The sequence below is a fragment of the Rhipicephalus sanguineus genome, chromosome 6 (assembly GCF_013339695.2).
Source record: "Rhipicephalus sanguineus isolate Rsan-2018 chromosome 6, BIME_Rsan_1.4, whole genome shotgun sequence".
Lineage (NCBI taxonomy): Eukaryota > Metazoa > Arthropoda > Arachnida > Ixodida > Ixodidae > Rhipicephalus > Rhipicephalus sanguineus.
The window spans coordinates 158,755,155-158,774,892 of NC_051181.1; the positions used below are offsets into that span (position 1 = coordinate 158,755,155).

Consider the following 19,738-nt stretch of genomic DNA (forward strand, 5'->3'; position numbering starts at 1 on the left):
TAATATAGAGGAAGAAATATCAGCAACCAACAACTTGCATTTTCTTAGCGAGTTGATTAGTACCGGTTCGACTGTGCCTTGTTTCATGTACTACAATGACTTCTGTGCTGCGAGACGCGTATGATGATGCAGAGGAGCAGCAGGCATTGTAACAATTCATTTGTATATTTAAAAGGACGCTACTTTTATGTTCTTTCCTTGGCATTAAATTTAAGGGATATTTATTTACTTTGCTTTTTATGTGCATTGCTCGCGATACTTGTAATAAATTTCACTTCTTACCACCCTTGTTGTTCACCTCATTTAAAAGCACATCCTTGTTGCACTAACTAGCGCATGTTGCTGTGCTGATTCAACAGCCTTTTCAGGTTACCACTTTGGCTCCGAATGGCACCATGTGCCATTCACAGGTGAGCTCTCACTTGTGCTTAATGTGAAGCACCATATTTTACAACCTGGTCGAAGTATTTCATCAGCATGGCATTGTGTGACAAGGGGCATAGGTCGGCAAACTCACTCATGAGTCGATTCACTCAGATTCAGATCGAGCTGTGAGTCCAGGTGAGTAATACTTTGGTGAGTTTGAGTCCGGGTGAAAACATTTTAGTGAGCCTGAGTCCGAGTGAATCCGCCTGAGGAAAATTTTGGTGAGTCTGAGTTCGAGTGAGCCCCAAGAGCAAATATATTTCACGAGTGAGTCAGGGTGAACTTCACATTTTTTTGCCAACCTATTCAAGGGGGTTATTCATTGATAGGAACGCTGTTTCGTTGATATGTGTAGCAAACATTTGAAGTGTAGTAAAAAAAACTGCCTTTTGTTCATGCCAGTGACAAACACAATGAAAAAAACAAACACGCACCACACAATGCTGCTGAGGTCGTTGCAGGCGGCGGCGTACTCTGCGCAGGTGCTCAAGCATGCAGGCCCTGTGGTTCTCGAAACAGGTTCACTACACGGTTGCGCTGCTGCTGGCTCCGTTGTGGTGGTGGTGGTGGTAGCTCAGCTGCTGCTGGCAGCAGCTCAGCATCGTCGGTGGGTCGTCATCGTCCCCTTCGAGAACAGGCTCATGTGCCGCCAACGCAATGTCGTGCAGAGCTGCACAAGCAGCGATGATGTTGTGCAGCTCTGCAAGCTTACAGCGATGCACCACTCCCACAATATTGCGCAAGGCGGTGTGGGCCTTGTTGTAGTGGTTATCAGGGGTGCCACGAGCTGGTCGTCGGGCACTGGTGTCAGGAGCCACGGTCTTAATGTACAGCTGGAGTCTCCTGCACGAGGGCGGCATGACAGCTGTAGTGATACGTCTTGAATGTGGCAAGCATGACAGCACTTACCAAGCAAGCCGAAGTTTTGCTTTCAGGTGCTGACGGAGAGGGCTCCCCGCCATACCCACGAGTCATGACATGACCCAGGAAACATGGACTGATCCAGAGGTCGGCATCACATGTCTGCAGAATTCAATTCAGTCAAAATTGTACCCATAAAAGACCTTGGGTACAATGTTGGGTATTATGTTAATGTAACTACATCTGTCTGCACTGTTACTGACTGTTGAACCATAGCCATGAACAAATCATCGACAAGGTAGGACTTGTACCATAAGTTCTAACACGCGGACAATGCAGTGTCAAAGGGTAGTCTGCATGTTTACTGCTTGGAACAACCCATCTTTCAGCCACCAAAGCCTTTTACCAATTACTGCTGTATGTTTAAGGCAATGTATCACAAAATATCTACAACACGAAAAACTTCGACTGAAAAAAGGGTTATGAAACAATGCGTATTTAATGTACATGCTAGGGCGCGTTCCGAGGGACCGAAATAAAGTTTATTCATCCATCCATGTATTGATCGATGTAACGTCCATCACGACAATGAACAATAAGGACATACTACGGCACATTCTGGGAGCGCTAATCTCAACAAATACAAATCGAGAATCAAGCTTCGGGTACACATGGCGAACGAGCAACGGTAATATTATGCACTGTGCAGGCCGCTGACCAAAAGTGTACTCCGCGTCACATGATTCCATCGCTTATCCTAAGCGAAGTGCCCTGAAACGAACCAATTCCCGTTCTGGATAGATCGAAAATACCGCTCCCACTTATACTCAGTTGCAACAGCCTCAGTAAAGCGGAAAGTTTAAGCGATATAAATGAAACAATTCGCTACGCATACAATGCATGAATAATACTCACGATCGTGGTGTTGAATGCGTAGAGTCCCTTCCCCGACATGTAATGCGTCGTGTCCGCGGAGCTCAGGCCATGGGGCTTCGGGATTGCGATGAGCGTACCATCCACGCACCCGACCACAACGGGAATCCGCCCGAGCCGCGCGAACGCCGCCTTTGTTCGCTCTTCGCGTCTGTGGTCTCCGGAAAAGGCCACCCACCGTTTTTGCCCGCGAACGACAGTAATGGCGTGTTCCTGACGGACGACTGCGACAGGCCGATGAATTCCTCGCTGCCGACAGCTCGCTGGAAGCATCCGATCGCAAAAAAGTCTCAGCGCGCACCCTTCCGCTCTCTTTAAATCCCACTGGTTCGTTGGCACCCGATGACGGGGTCGAGTTCGTCGCACAACCAACGTACAGCACGTTTCGAGAAACGAAAGCGACGCTGTAATTCACACTCGCTCATCTCTTCAAACGCATTTCGCACCTCCTACCATTCTGCATCTGCTTCGAGAAACGCCAACGTAGCAGGGAAGCACCGTTGCAAGCGCCATTTTCTCAAGATCAGCTGTTGCGGCAGCCGCAACCGCCGCATCACTCAAATACACGCCGTGCGACGCCATTGTTCGCGCGAGAGAACGCGAGCGAACGGGCGCGCTCTCCGTTCACTTTTAGCAGACGACATGCTCGTTATGACGCGGCATGACGTCACCAAAAAAGAAAACATCAAGGAAAAAAAGAAATGGCCACGCCCCTTAGAGTGGCGTGAGTTGTCCGCCTTCAGCCAATCGCGTGCGATCATCAGAACGAACGCGAACGAACGGCGCAGAACAGAGATCTCCGATCGCCCCCCAGGACGGGAAGCCCCGATCGCTTTCGCATCGCGCACCCTATCGCAGGCAGAGAGGAATTATTCCCAGCTAGATAAAGAGGGACTTGCCATCGTCTACGCAGCAGATCACTTTCGGCAGTACATCACGGGCAGAAAAGTGACTTCATAACAGATCACCGGCCTTATTGGGTATTATGGTCCCCAGAAGCCAGTGCCACAGACTTTGTCGCCGCGAATGACACGATGGTGCATCAAGATGTCGTCGTACGATTACGAACTCGTACATCGCACTGGGAAGAAACACCAGAACGCCGACGCACTAAGCCGCCTGCCGCTAGACACCACAATAGATGAACCACCCCCGCCGGGTGATATACTCATGTTCGAGGCGCTGCCGAACCCTCCGCTAACGGCTGACACAGTAGCGGCTCAACGCAGGAGTGCACTGTCTTGAAGGAAGTCTACGCAGCTATACAGAAGGCAACGTGCACAAGCTAAAGGGTGAACACTTCAACGCTTACCGCAAGCGAGCTGCGTAGTTGAGCAGTCATCGCGGTTGCGTCACCTTGGGATCAAAAGTTGTAATTCCGTCGGCCCTTCGCGAACAGGCCATGTCGCTTGCCCACGCAGGTCATCGAGGCATTGTTGCCATGAAAAAGTGTGCCAGAAGTTATATGTGGTGGCCTGGTATCGACGGTGATATAGAATCGACAGTTAAAGATTGCCAGCCTTGCCAATGCAACCACAGAAGTCCGCCAAGAGCCCCTATTCCTGAATGGAAAGACCAGACGCGCCTTGGCACACCCTGCACATTGATTTTGCTGGACCTATCGAAGGATGCTCATTTGGTGGTGTAGACGCATACACCAAGTGGCTTGAGGTAAAACAAATGGCTACAACGACATCGGCAGCAGTTATCGACACTCTGCGGTCGTTGTTTGCAACGTTCGGTCTACCGCGCAAGGTGGTCTCGGACAACGGCACTCCGTTTGTGTCCACGGAGATTCTCAGTTCTACAGCGACAACGGCGTCTCGTCTGTTACATCAGTACCACCCGGCGACGAACGGACAAGCCGAGCGCTACGTGGCTGAGCTAAAACGCGCCCTTGCTAAAGATCAGACTGGACAATGCAACGCCGCATCGCGCGCTTTCTCTTCAGACAGCAAAACACTGTTCAAAGCACCACTGATCAAACGCCAGCGAAATTGATGTTCGGACGAGAAATGAGAACCCAGCTGACAGCAATTGTCCCGGAGCCCTCAGCGAAAACACCGTCGGAGGAAGAAAAGCTCCCGCGTAGCAGAAGAATTGAAATGGACAGCGCATATACGCCCGCCAGTTCCACAGAAAGCCCGGATGGGTTGAAGCGACGGCACTCAAACGCATAGGTTTGCGGTCATGGCTCGTCGACATCGGCGGAAAGGCCACACGCCGCCACCTTAATCAGCTACGTCGTTCAGGTAATTTGCCAAGGGAACCTCCCATTCAAGCAGCCACCTCGACGGAAGCTTCGTCCCACTTAGCCTGGCATCTCGCACCAGATGAATCGGCGCCGCCGCCCGCCGGCCCTGAACACAAGAGAGACGACACCCAGCGAGCGGAGGCTTCTCTCCTAGTGCGTCCAGAGCGTCCACGCGCCCACGGCGGCCCCCAGATCGCTTCCAAGCGACAATCTAAGATGTTGTGTTCCAAGCACTCCCTGTGTCACGAGCGAGCCCTGCGGAGGACCGGATGCTGAAACTACTTCTAGATGTTGACTCCTCCCCTTCCCCGCTCGGCTCAAACGAGCCACCGAGATCGTTTCTCCCGGCAGTTCGGCTGCCGCCTCAATACGAGTAAGAATAAACCTGTTTTTAACCGTTCGAGGCTGTCTACGCTTTTTGAGACTACCGCGACCCACGCGTACGTCTATGGGCCCGACGACAACATCGGACATAACACATAACGAAGGCGGAAAAGTTGTCCTCCACATCGTTTGATAGTACGAAGCGACAAAGGAAATCCGCGCGAGTGTTCTTCGTATCAGTTTCGTTCGTATTTCGTGCTACGTGAAACCTGGCGTCCACATTGACGGCTTCCAAAGAATTGATATGCCACGTTCAGTGTCCCTATGCTTCGTCTTCGTGTCAATTAATTCACTTCGTGCTGCAATCTACTCGCCTCCTACAAGTTCTTGTTCCATCAGTTCTAACAGCATGTCGCCTTATTTGGTACACCTTTAGTGCTTAATACCGGGACAAAATAGATTTTTTCCTGAGTTATAGATTGTTTTTTTTTTCATAGCTGGTCGAGAGACAGCTCAATTTACTGCCCTAAATCTCTCGACTACACACATTTCAATGCTTTAATATCGTCTGTAAGAGAATGGCTTTTAAGCACGCTGCTGAGTTTTGTTTTCCAAGGATATTTTTTACGCGGAATCGACAAAATGAATTCTGCGGCAGTAGACACCACTACGGTCCAGTCAGGTAGAAAGGGGGGCGGATTGGAATCGATGCATACTTGGAAAACCAGCACGAAAACGACGGAGACGAAAACGACCGTCGTTTTCGCGCTGGTTTTCCAAGTATGTATTCGGTCCAGTTCTGAGCGCGTCATAGGTAGGCAAAAAAAAAAAAAAGTGGCGCTTATTCAGACTCACTTGATAAATATATTTGGCGCTTAGGGCTCACTCAGACTCACCAAAAGTTTCCTCAGCTGGACTCGCTCGACGGGAATACCCCCCGCCCCACCCCAAACTTAGCCGGGCCCAGTCCGTTCAATGGCGGCAATTACAAACAGGCACCTACACTAATCCCGTAATTATGAAGCACATTTAACCTGATTTGTATACAAACAACTCATGCAAGTATTGCACCAATATGGCAACACTAGCGCATATTCTCTGGGAGTGTCCAGCACTAATTCGCAAAACTAGGGACGCGGCCTCCAATGAGTTCCTTCGGGTGCGTTGGCGGGCCGCGCTGCTCAGCTCAGGACTAGACAATCAACTATGGGCGATCCAGCAGGCCAAGGAAGCTGCTGAGAGACACGGTCTCTCGGCCGACTCCTAGGCGGGAACCCAGCCCGGAAACCTGCAGGAACTTATTAAAGTTATTCACTCACTCACTCACTCGCTCGGACTCAGACTCACTAAGCTTTTTTCTCAACCGGACTCACTCGAGCTCGATCTCACCAAAATATTACTCACCCAGACTCAGATTCAAGGTCAGATGTCAGTCTGAGTGAGTCGACTCATGAGTGAGCTTGCCGAGCCGTGGTGCGCGTCCTCGTTCTGTGGGTCGCCAAAGAAATATGGTAGCACAGGTATTGCGGTCACAGAGGGCGATCAGACATGCGTAATTATTAGTACGCACAGTAAGGACTGAATTCGAGCGATTTCTTTAGCCCCTCTGAGTTTGATATGGCGCGGTTCGAACGCGTTGCAAAACGAGGAAATCACACTTGAATGGCATGTAAGATATAGGAGCACACTGCATACGTGAGTGTGAATATTTATTGCGCTTGTGTGGCACGCGACATGGAAAAATGCTGCGTGTTGTTCAACGTGTTTTTTCATCGTGTGAAAGCAGAATAATCCTAAGTTCTCATCCCACCGATACGTCAGAAACCCAGGCGTAGTTTCCCAGGACTGGGAGAGCAATTTTTGTTTTTAACAAGCATTGAGGTTATGTCGAGTCCTTTGAGTAGTGCCGGATTCTTTGACTTCTCTGATTTCATAAGTGTGTCTGGAATTACCATTATACTGCCAATGCGGAGTGTGTGAAAACACTTATTAACATAAAGAAAAACTGCAGGGCTGTTAAACTATCCCTTCGAATGGGTGGAGTCCTCAGTTCAGGACCCCATGAGCCGCGGCCGCCCTGCGCGCTCGTGCGACAGGAGGAGAAAAAATGAACAACCACATCTGCGAGGCGGGCAAGAAAACATGTTACTGACGAGTTCACGAAATATTACTCTTTCTGTAGAGGTGCGAATGAAGCCATCATTAGTACCTGTTGCATTTGACCACCGCGGTGTCTTTCATGTAGGCCTTGTAATGCTTTATCATGGTGGCAACTATTTATGCTCGTACCTGGAGATATTAGCTGCGCAAAGATACCGATACGGTACGGTTTGCCCACGCAAGGGAAGCTGCTCTTAACTCTTTTCGTCATTGCGATTGCAGGAACAGTATGGTGTACAGATGAGGTAAACACAAAGGCGCCCATAGACATTATACACGTATCTATAATAGTTAGTGGAACTTTGATTACGTTTTGTATCGACAACAGAGCGTGATCATCAGTAGAATTTAAAAAGTGAACTCGCATGCCAGTTCGTTTGCTGAGAAGCAGCGCTCTTTGTGTTCGATCGCGTCGCCCTAATGGACGCGACCAGGGGGCACCTTACACGGAGAGTACGTGCCTAATCATGTGCGCATGCATAAAGCATTGAATGAAAAATCAGTCTGGAGCTCACTTACTTAGCGCGATATCTTGTGATTGAAGTATGCCCTCTGCAGCCGAATCATATTTTGTGATGGAGAATAAAGAAGCCCACTTCTGGTGCTAGAAAAAAGGGGAATATTAAAAAAATTACGATTTTTTTCTCCACGACAGGTTTTTTTACAAGACAGTGCATTAGGACCTCTCTATGCGTGATTCCCCTTTCTGTCTAAGCTCAAAGCAGCTATAGTATGGTCGTCCCATCGTGCTTTATTCGGCTTGAGTCTAAGAGCTCTTTGCAGATAGAAATGAGAGACGAAGGAACAAACTTTGAAAGTCAGAGCTTTGTGCTAAGTCAAATAGCGTGAAATTAAATAATTCGGGCTGCTAGAGCACACACTACGCCGCTAATAAAAAGTTCGCTGACCGTAAACTCTGAGGCAGGTGTACCGTAATATTTTTCCAGGCTGTGACGCGAGTTCCAGTTTTTGCGCAAGCAATAAGGCTGTGCGTTAACGTCTGCATGCGTTTCTTTCCTCGTAGTTTCTCGGGACCCGCAAAATTGGGTCTTCGCAATCTTAGCGCATTGGGAATTCATTAAACGTCCTCCCCCACTATTTTCTTTCGCGTGCGTGGTCTCATTCAGTAGAGACATCGTCTCGTACAAGTCTCACGTCGAGTGCAGACAACACATTGTCTCCATCATTGAGAAATATCTTCCACGTGGTGTTTGAAGTGTGCTTAAGAAATATTTAGTTGACACGTTGTCATATCTTTGAGTTGACAGGACGGCTTCATTTTGAACGCGTGCGTTTGTGACAGAACAATAACGTGCGAAGTATGCATACTGCCCCATTCTCCGCGTGCGCTGCGTTTTTGTCGAAGTAACCGGCATTTTCCTTTTCTTTCTGCAACCGAGGCGTTCTGATTACCTCCGATGTCATCGGCCTCCGCTTACTTTTGCAATTACGTCGTATAAACGTGTTTCATTTTATTCAAAACTTGTTTTCTTTGCAATGTTAATGATTTCTCGTGAAGCATCCGCTTGTTTTAAGCTGAAATAGGACAGAAACCTAATTACAGCTGAGAAAATCGACTGTCGTCGACAGGACTTATCTACATCTAACGCATATTTCTGGTGCCAGCTCTTCCTTCTAAACAGCCGGTACCACACCAACTTGAAGACACATGATGGTTAAGCAAGTGCTTGAGGATTGTGGGGCAAAGTTTTGTCTCGTCTCCTTTCCTTGTGTCAATTATGTGAGCTGAAATTTTATAATGGGCCTGCACCAGTACACCCATTCGTATGCCCTAAAGAGTTTTGCCAAACATTTCTGACGCTTTGAAGTTGCCTCATCTTTCCGCCTGCTGTGTGTCTGTCGTTGTTTTTATTTGGCTAATATGTATCAAGTGTCGCCATCTAGTCTAGAAACAAGATTTAATGTGACAGTTAAACACGTCTCCGTTTTTAACTATGCTGTGGCAACCCACCTTTTCCGCTGACGCTCACAAAGTTGGCCCCTTTTCCTGCGTATGACTTCCATGGGCTCTCGCCTCTCTGTCGCGTCAAGCAGCAAGCCTTTCTCAGCCTCGTGGTTCGCGCTTCGTGTTGGAGGGCGAGCGGTGAACGACCCCAAATGTTCTGGCAAATATCAAACCGTCTTCCTCATACTTCAACTTCATTACTTCCTTTTATTCGCGGCGGGAATCGTTCTGGCTGCACTGAAGGCCACTCAACGCTGCGGCATCTTATCGGGGAGCCACCTCTTTCCTCGTAGAAAATAGTGACTATGTCTGCCGTCCTCCCGCTGTCTGGAAGGAAAATCTGCGCGCTGCATGCGTAAAGCCCCTGAAAGAAAAAGTAGCTTTTATTGCGGGGTCTTCATGGACAGGCGCAACCACCGTGGCCGTGCCAACCTTACCCCACACTCTATAACAGCTCGCTCGGACAATGCTTCGAAAGTCAGCAAAGCGACGCGCGCATTGGTACAGTTTCTAAAATCGACCAGATGATTTAGTGATCGATTGCAGGCGTGTAATGAGCAGTGACACGTATTCTACCCTGATGGCACCTTCCTCCTCTTTCTTTCTTTTTTTTTATTCCTTAATTCATTTCCCCCAGTGTAGGGTAGCAAACCGGACGCGCGTCTGATTGACCTCTCTGCCTCTCATTCCTTTTCTCCTCCTCCCAGCCAAGAAGGCATTGTCTGTTCTTGAGCATATCTCAGCACCTACAGAGACCGAACACCTGAAGCAAACAACAATAATGATGAAAAAAGAAATCGGGCAGAACTCATTTACTAGAAGTGTAAGTTCAAGTAACCGAATAGCCGAAACGTGATATGCATATCAGGTGCATGACGCAGCATCCGGACTGCAGTTCTCCCGCATCACGCTGCACACGCTTCGCCATTAGGTGTGCAACCGTGAAGTCCTCGCATGCCTATTGGTGACTGCGCCCAATGAATTATGTTGGCGTCAAAGAGGCCGTTGTGCTTTGTTTGACTTGATTATGTGTTGCCTTCGCACGGTTGTGTCTAACAAAAACGCGCCTCCCTAGCGATTCCCCTTCTTCTCGCTCATTTCACTGGAGAACGCCACATACCCGTCGGTACATACCTGACGTACGCACCCACAGAAGCTTCCCACACATATTTTTTTTTTTTTGTGCGCTATGTCGGGATCGGCCCGTTTGTCTGGTTAGACGCAAGGAAACTTCTCTGATAATACCAAGAATGGATGATGATTATCTCGTAATCATCACCCAGAACCTGGAGTAGCATGTCATGCGAATAGCCAGGCTAGCATCTCCAGCATTTCATTAACGCATTTCTCCCTCTCTCAAGAATGCTATTCGCATTTAAAAATTGAAGTTATTACCTTTCACAATTTCTGAAATCAAAATGAACGCGCACTTTGCATACGATGAACTTGACATTAAGCGTCAGATAGCTTCAGACCATGCGTGAAACAGTTTTCGCGTATGAACTGAGACGAGTACTATATAGTATGAGCCGAAATAGTTCAATTATTAGTTCACACTAAATGCGTATACGCTGACTTTATTCAGGTACACATACAAAACATGTGTGTCGCTGACACGGAAAGATTATCCTGATATTAAGTACAGACAAAGAAAAACAGATCAAAGCATACAAAATCTGAATAACAGAAGAAAGTGATCGTGACGTTACCGTGTGCTAAGGAACACTATTCATCGAATAATCAATAAAGTCACTTTCGAAGAGAAAATCGCGCGAGGCTTTACCGCTTCTTTTTGATTATAAGAACAGGATCAACGTGCGGGCAATTCATCTCACAACGGAGTCATGATTGAGCTCCGCCCGCTCGTCGATTCAGCTATAGTGTTCGTCGTTGGCGTAGCAAACGCGTCCGTCCATCAGGTATCGATCAAGCTGGGCTAAACATAGTCAGCATTTCCTGATATTACTGTGTAGCTTCCCCGGCGCTACGGGGTTTTCCCGAGGCTGGCTAAACTCCACGTGGCAGACGTGAGGGCGCCGTACCAGGTTTTCAATTTCAGTTGTCCTACTACATCGGCACCATGACAGTCGAAAATTTATCGAAGTAACCTAGCCGTATTACGCTGCTCGTCGGAAAGAATTAATTATTAATTCATAATGTAGGTTTTACGTGCCAAAGCTACGATGTGATTATCAGGTTCTCCGCAGGGAGTGCACCCTGGGTTGTGTTTGACAGCTGATTCGTTTAAAAAGGTCGCCCAGGGGATTCCCCCAGTGAGTAAAAGTACGCAAAGGAGTGCAACCGACGAAGATGTAGTACTAGAGAATTTCAATTGGAAGAAGGCCGAAGGAAAAATTCCTAAGCGCACTACTCCGGGCTTAGATGGGGTTCCCGTCAGCCTCATTAACGAACTCGGACATAAAACTAAAGAAGCACTGCTGAAAGCCGTGGAAAAGTGCCTACGGGAGAGGGAAATACCAGACAGTTGGCGAAAAAGTAGAATGAACTTAATCTATAAAAGCAAGGGAGAAAAGGATAACATTCGCTCGTATAGACCGCTAACCATTACATCGGTGCTATACAGGTTGGCGATGCAGGCAGTAAAATTAAAAATAGAAGCGTGGGTAGAACAAAATGATATTTTGGGAGAACTTCAGAATGGATTTCGAATTGACAGGCGGTTAGACGATAATCTGTTTGTTCTTACCCAGTGTATAGAAATATCGAAAATAGAAAACAGGCCCTTATACGTAGCTTATCTAGATATTACCGGGGCGTATGACAACGTTAATCAGGAAATTTTGTGGGATATACTGAAAGAAGTGGACATAGGTGACGACTGTATAAAGCTTTTGAGGGAAATATACCGAGAAAATACAGTTTGTATAGAATGGGAAGGAATAAGTAGTAAGGACAGCGTTGAAATTAGCAAGGGGCTGAGACAGGGATGTCCTTTGTCCCCGCTGTTATTCATGCTGTACATGGTGAGGATGGAAAAAGCGCTAGAAGGTAGCAACATTGGATTTAATTTGTCACACAAGCAGGTCGGCACGATGGTTGAGCAGAAGCTTCCAGGTCTATTTTATGCTGATTATATTGTCTTATTTGCGGACAGTCAAGATGATATACAGCGACTGGCAGATATATGCGGAAGGGAATGTGAGGCTCTAGGACTAGGATTTAGTGCAACAAAATGTGGATTGATGGTATTCAATGATCACGAAGACCATGCGGTCTTTATACAGGGCCAAAAAATACCGAGGGTAAGCGAGTACAAGTACCTCGGAGTATGGGTAAATGAGGGGGATAGATATATGGAGGTACAAGAGAAAGCATCGGTAGCAAAGGGAAAGAGTAATGCTGCAATTATGAAGCACAGAGCTTTATGGGGATACAATAGGTACGAGGTGCTTCGAGGGCTGTGGAAGGGTGTGATGGTCCCGGGGCCTACATTTGGGAACTCAGTAGTGTGCATGAAGTCAGAGGTACAATCAGGAATGGATGTAAATCAAGGGACGGTGGGCCGCCTCGCGTTGGGCGCTCACGGGAAGACGACAAATGAGGCTGTAAAGGGTGATATGGGATGGACAGGCTTTGAAGTGAGGGAAGCTCAGAGCAAAATGAGGTTCGAAGAGAGGCTGAGGAAAATGAAGAACAATAGATGGGCAAAGAAGGTTTTCAGGTATTTGTATAGAAAAAGCGTTGACACGCAGTGGAGAAAAAGAACTAGGAGGCTCACCAGTAAATATACGGCTAGCAGTGCGGGCGATATGGCAACAAGGAGCATTAAGCGGAAGGTCAGAGAGGCGGAGAGGACTTATTGGATGGCAGCGATGGAAAAGAAGCCGGCTCTGAGTAACTACCGAAAGGGAAAAAACGAAATAAGGAGGGAAAGGTTCTATGATAATTCAAGGGGAAGCGCTTTACTGTTTGAAGCAAGGTCGGGCTGCCTTAGAACGCGTAGTTATAAAGCGAGATTCAGTAACGAAGAAGAACAATGTACATGCTGCGGGGGAACTAAGGAAACGATGGAACATGTACTGATTGAATGTGGCGATATTCACCCAGGTATACGTGTGGGCACGAGTCTACATGAAGCCTTGGGTTTTAGGGACAACAATGGAAAGCTGCACACGTCCGCGATAGAAATAAGTAAGAGACGGTTAGAGTATTGGTGGCAGAAAAGTAGAGATAAAGAACAAAAATAAATAATGGGGGAAAAATAAGGTCATTCTGCCTTAAGAGGCAGAGAGATGGACCGTGAATTTATATTTTTTTGGTATAATAACATAGATTTAATCAATGTAGATAAGGTATTAGGCCAACATAAAACAAGGAAGCTTTTTTTTTTTCTTCGAGCCTGGTGGCAGACATGCCCCGTTTTAAAGGGGACGCTCATAGCATCCATCCATCCATTGACCACTTGGGGTTCTTGAACGTGCGCCCATATCGAAGCCCTCGAGCGGCGTTCTTGCAGCACCAGCAACGATACATGGCCGCCGTGGCCAGGATCGTGCTCGCGAGCGAACCAAAGAAGCGCACGACAGCGTACTGCTTCGAGAGAGAGAGAAAAAAAAACTTTTATTTTCGAAACCCAAGTCCGGGTCTGAGCTCTAGGGTGAGGCTGTACTGACCTCCCCTAAGATGGTTAGTACTGGTTCGAGGTTTTCTTTTTTATTATTCAACTCCTACGCCGTTACTGAAGCATTCTGACCTTCCGGAAGGCAAAGGCGGTCGTTATATTGCATGGAGGATAAGTTGGAAGTACTGATCACCGAGGTTGGCGAACGACGAACCAAAAAGTGAATGCAGCAACTGACGCTTTCATCACCTATAGTTTGTTGTACCTTACACCTGGTTAACCGAAAGGCGTTAACGAACCGCATCACGTTCATCTGTGTTCCGTATTCGGAACTCGGCCTGAAGCAGAACAAGCAGGTGCAGCCTATAGATGAGTGAGTCACGTGGCGTGGCGGGCCACAAGTTCTCCTTTGGCGCTTTCGATGCTCGGCACGTCTCAGCGTCACCTCGTTTGCGCAGCGCTCAGCAAGTCGCGAGTTGGGGCGTCTGTTTGACCACAACCTGCCAAGCTCCTATGTATTAATTCGTGAGTCAAGCTTAACGTTGGGTTAATTTGCTGTCCTGGTTAGCTATATATGGTTTGCTGTGAAGAGATTGAGGTAGATAATACCTGAACTAATGCGCTTCTCTTTGTTTTATAGAGTTAATTATTCAATAGCATATATTGATTATGGTTGTACACGGCGGAACATTCAATCGACGTCTTATTTCTTTCCACGCAGCTGCAAGAATGTAGCAATCAATTTTTTTAGAGCTTCGATGAACGAGTCTTTCACGTACTTACATTGATGGAAGTCCAATGTAGGACGCATCTTTACTCAATCTCAGTCCACAGTACGGTACGTTAAAGTTCAGCACACATCGCTATAAAATCTCGTTTTTCACCAGCACTTCTCTAAACCGCAGTCCGCTACATAGCGCTTTATGATGTTCGCCTTTTTTTGCAGGTGACTCACTGACCACGGTCCTTCAACAATGTAATAATAAAATCATGGTTGTGCAGTCTCGATCTATTAATAGCTAGACAGCGTTCTTGTTGATATGTATTTTGGGCACATAAGAAGGTCGACGTTTAAGGCTTGAAATTCGATATAAATGCGAAGTGGAAGAATTTCTGACAGCAAAATTACATTGTACGTACATACATTGATAAAATCTCACAAGCACTGCAATCGGAATAATAAAAGCGGCAACGCCGAACACCCATCTATAACAGGCTGGCATAGGCATAAATATTTCCCCATTCTTCTCTGTACGGAATACGTCTGCAAATATATATGTGTTTGAAATTTTTACGATAAGAACGCTTTCCTTTTCGTGAAATATGTGCCGACAGGCGTTAGCTTTGAAGAGCTCTGCGTCAAACACTGGTGTAAAAGGAAATGGCACATAATTTTAAATTTCCGTTGCATTGTAAAGGACCAGCTTCCTCTGCCTATACTGTCATTCGTTCGAAACAGCCGCCTTGGACTCATCTGTTCGTTTCCTCAAAGGGCTGTGCAACTTGAAGTTCTCGCTCCGGAACTCTGAGTTACGCTGTGAAATTGCGTGTCTTTCTTATTCAACATCATTTGAGAACCGTCTCTCTCGTATCCTTTTATATCCCTATAAGCTGCTTTTTACTGACGGTGGCTGTGCCATACGTATGTATGCTCCCTACTCCGTCGTTGGTCTAAAGCGTGGGCAGGGCGTTTCGTCGCAAACTAATATTGTCGTTGTAGTGTTATCGAAGCTTGGACTACAAGCTCATTCTTGCACGAGGTTGTTCAGGTTAGAGAAGTAAGAAATGATAATGGGTAGGTGCTCTTATCGTGGTCCTTATATGTTCACTGATCAAGTGGCAGGTTTAGAAATATTTTCATTAGGGTGGCTTGTTGGGCAAGTTGGTACATAGTTCTTCGTAAGGAAATGCCAGCAGCACTAAAGAAAAGAGAAGAAACTGAGCCAGGAAAAAGAGACAGGAACAGGTAGGATGCTGGACTAACAACTGACTTTATTTCGATGAAGACGCGAACAACAAACCGAAATGAGCATGCGCAGCAACAACCGTGAATCAAAAACAGGCAACCTATCCCCTATCACTGTCAAGAAATCGGACCTCCTTGTCATTCAAAAACACAGATGGCGCACTCACACACTTATCAGGACCAAGTTTGTGAATCTGAAACGCTTCAATAATTTCACAGTATTCTATTGTCTACAGTATTCCCCTGACCTGTGGCAAAGAATATATTGGGTAGGTGTGTGAATCGGGTAGGTGTGTGAATGACAGAATGCGTGAGCACGCAAATTTACTTCCTACGGGCGCGGGTGGAAATCTACCGATTCACTGCAAAGTGTGCGGTTGCGCCCCTCTATTCAGCAACGTTTCGGTGACTGGGAGAGCTAAAACACAGAAAGAACGTGAAATTATTGAAGCGTTTCAGATTCACAAACTTGGTCCTGATAAGTGTGTGAGTGCGCCATCTGTGTTTTTGAATGACAAGGAGGTCCGATTTCTTGACAGTGATAGGTGATAGGTTGCCTGTTTTTGATTCACGGTTGTTGCTGCGCATGCTCATTTCGGTTTGTTGTTCGCGTCTTCATCGAAATAAAGTCAGTTGTTAGTCCAGCATCCTGCCTGTTCCTGTCTCTTTTTCCTGGCTCAGTTTCTTCTCTTTTCTTTAGTGCTGCTGGCATTTCCTTACGAAGTAGAAATATTTTATCATACGCATATACTCACACATACACATATACACAATAACGCCATTCACAGTATTTCGTTAACCTGCTCGTCCCCCGAAAGCACTACTGATGAATTAATGAATTACAAATTGTAAGTAGACACAACATTAATTAGAACTAACAGGCAAGAAAGCCAAGGAACGCTGCTGGCGTCACGTGCTGGCGTCACGTGCTTCGTGACGCCAGCAAGAAGAAAAAGAGTGTTCCACAGTCGCCGTCATGGATACTAGCGGCTCTGACTAACACTGCTAGGTTTAAATGCACATATATACCCCATAAAGTGGACGGGAGGATGACCGCCGCCGTAGCTCAGTGGTAGAGCATCGGACGCGTTATTCGAAGGTCGCAAGTTTGGTGCCTGTTGGCGGCAAGTTATCGTTTCGTCCACTTTACTTTCTTCACATTTATATTCTAAATACTACAAATGACATTCCCTATACTTTCCTTGGCTTTCTTGTCTGTTAGTTCTAATTAATGTTGAGTCTAGCAAAGAAAAACGAGCCCTTAAAATTCCCGTTGTTTCCTAAATTGTAAGTAAAGACATTTAGTAGCGCGACTCCATTAAAAGAAAAACAACAAAGAAGACAGAGCGAAGTCGCGTAAACTGCGGACAAGGGATGCAATGCGGACATGTTGGTTAATTATTTGAACGGCTTTGATGCAGCGCGAAAGGGCACGCGGACACGAGAAGGCACATAAGGACAGCGCTCAACTGCCACGTAAACTGCCACGATGGTGAATTTCAAAGCATCGATGTTCTCACTGACATGATTCAACTTGTGTTTCAAGCTTGTGCAGTTGCGGCCTGAGCTACCGCGGTTCATCTCGTCATTTTCACTATTAAAAAAAAAGTACAATGAAGTAGTGACCGCGAGAAGATTGGCACGACTTCTGGCTCGCCAGTTGCTCTTGTGTCCAGCGTTTCTCTTGGTCGTTATGTCTTTGTTTTGTCATCGTTAGTTTATCTTTCATGACGCCTTTTCAATAAATGGAGATTTTTGCTGGCATTTGCCGAGCAGTTATTACGCTCGCTACACCGGCTATCAAGAACGCTCGTCGACCATGGCAGACAGGGGCACACAAGTGGCAGTCGGTCTTAATTTTTCTACCTGCAATCTTTGTCACTTCGGCTTAGTAAGAAAGGAATAAACGTTTATTTGTGTGAAACGGCAAGAAAGCGTTCTTAGCTTTTATTATTATCGATGGTCCACCACAAGCCTTTCAGTGCGGTACCTTAATGAACTCTGCCCGCTATCACTGGACCTAAGTAACGCATGGCAAAAAAAGTTAAAACATGATGTGTCAACGCTGGCTTTTTTCAACGAAGTGTTACGTGACACGGCATTCATTAAGTGTAATGACGTGTAAGGTAACTCCCGATTCTCTTTCTCGAGTTTCTGGGAAAATTAGCTTTTGCCGCCCTTATGCTTCTCTTTTCTAAGTTTTGTTTCATTCACGTTGTGGGAGGCCTCGCGCAGACTTGTTTTGTTGTGAATATCGTCCATGACGTTGTGGCGTAATAAACATACAAAGATAGTAAATATGCAAAGCAGGCCAGAGCTGCGTGTTCCTATTTTTCACCACTATGTAAGCGACGACTTTATCTCATTATAATACGTTGCGGCCAACGCGCTCCCACAAATATCTGTTTTCCCGACTAGCGCCACTTGAACCCCTCCTCCCCGCTCATTTTTTCTCTAATTATACCTACACGTGACCAAATTTTCCGTCGGTACACACTGCCCGCACAATTACGCGAAGCACACGGGTGCATCATAGCCAAAAGGAGGACCATGTTTACCGCGTGCCACGTGTTTATACTGCGTTGAGGCCACGAACGCGGGTCGCTGGTGATCGTGTTCCCGGGAAACCCCTCGAGCGTTTAATCCGCCATTGTTTGAGAAAGTTTGTCGCAGCTACGTAGGCCAGCCGCTCTCAAAGCACACTATTAAGCCGGTATAATTTGGCTACGCAAGCACCACGACGCAGGTGGCACTTCTCGCCGGCTTTATCTCCACGACCAAGGTCGCCGATTTTACCTCTCTGCTCTTTTCGACTGCGACCTAGATCTGTGGCTGAGTCTTTCGCGTGCGCGGAGGGCTGCAGTGATCGTGCGGAGGTGTCGCGCATGTCGGTGTTACGCACTCGCAGAGGCACTTCTGTGTGGAGCACGAAAATTCAATTGCACTGTCACGGGGTCGTGACGGTGAAGAAGGCGGCAGTCGGACGGACGGAACTCTTTATTGGGAGATATTGTACCCAGGAAATGAAAAGTCAAAGTAGTACAAGCAATACAAGCTGTACACTGATAGCGCGCCGACCACAGTCGTCGGCCGTCGGTAATCTGATGGTAGGCGGAACGCGTCGTCTTTTATAGATGAGTGATCGAAAATTCCAGCGTTATCGCTGGTGCTCGTGTATGCTCCCGAACAAACTAGAATAGGCGCGTCCTGCGCGTAATCTTAACAAAAAAAAAAAATCTTAAACAATCGCGAAGCTTCCCAAACATTGCGGCGAGGCCTGCGTCGAGTGGGGCTAAGTGTTTGTGGGTGAAACCCGATTACATCAAAATAAAGAAAAAATGGTACGTGGCAGTACTAACCGCCTTTCTATTTATAATTAGCAATACTAAGTGCAAAAACTTTCAGGCAAGAGACGGCAATAAACACGGACTAGTTGCCGTCTCTTGTCTGAAATAATAATATCTGGGGTTTAAAGTCCCAAAATCACGATATGATTATGAGGGACGCCGTAGTGGAGGGCTTCGCAAATTTCAACCACCTGGGGTTCTTTAACGTGCACCTAAATCTAAGTACACGGGCGTCAAACATTTTCGCCTCCATCGTAAATGCGGCCGCCGCGGCCGGGATTCGATCCCGCGACCCTCGGGTCAGCAGTCAACCGCCATAACCACCAGACCACCGAGGTGGGGTCTCTTGTCTGAAAGTTTTCACGCTTAGTATTGTTCATTATGGAGTACCAGCTAGCTGTAACCCTCAGGTTGCTAAGCTCTACTGATAATTTCGTCCACGCGATCTCTACATCGTCTATACGTTTATATTTTAGCCATTGGCAGAAGGTGCAATAAAATCCAAATGGATCGTTAGACATGCAGCATTGTTATTTTTGTTCGACCCCACACGCTCCCACGTTACATAGCTTAAGGCGTCCTATTCAGCGTCGTCGTTGTTCTTAATGGTTATTTTGATGATAACAATATTATTCCGTTTTCTCTTGTTTGCTGTCAGCGCGTAATATTGTTTATTTTTAGGTATATTAGTCTGGTTGTTAGGCAGGTCCAGACTTCAGAGAGATTTTCATTTGTGAAAGCTCTAATACTGGGCAACCTGCATTCGCTTCTGTTGAACGAATCCTAATATACGCTCACGAGTAAACGTGTGGGTTACTTGTGAAAACGAGCGAGAAATCTGCCTACGGCGAGTCTGGCTATTTACACGCAAATCCCCTTTGTTAAACCTCTATGTATGTATAGAACTGTTACGCTCAGA

The 19,738-nt window shown here is 46.8% G+C and overlaps 3 protein-coding genes across 3 annotated transcripts in view; 2 read left to right on the top strand and 1 right to left on the bottom strand.

Annotated features, from left to right (window-relative positions):
- Positions 1-3,465, top strand: part of LOC119397663 (uncharacterized) — a 16,691-nt gene extending 13,226 nt beyond the window's left edge. The window contains exon 4 of the mRNA XM_037665087.1: positions 3,217-3,465. Coding sequence (XP_037521015.1) covers positions 3,217-3,465 — 249 coding nt within the window. The remainder of the gene's footprint in view (positions 1-3,216) is intronic.
- LOC119396884 (elongation of very long chain fatty acids protein AAEL008004) overlaps positions 1-19,738 on the bottom strand; it is a 381,218-nt gene that overhangs the window by 356,226 nt on the left and 5,254 nt on the right. The gene's annotated exons all lie outside the window — the stretch shown is intronic.
- Positions 1-19,738, top strand: part of LOC119396887 (uncharacterized) — a 204,282-nt gene that overhangs the window by 47,807 nt on the left and 136,737 nt on the right. The gene's annotated exons all lie outside the window — the stretch shown is intronic.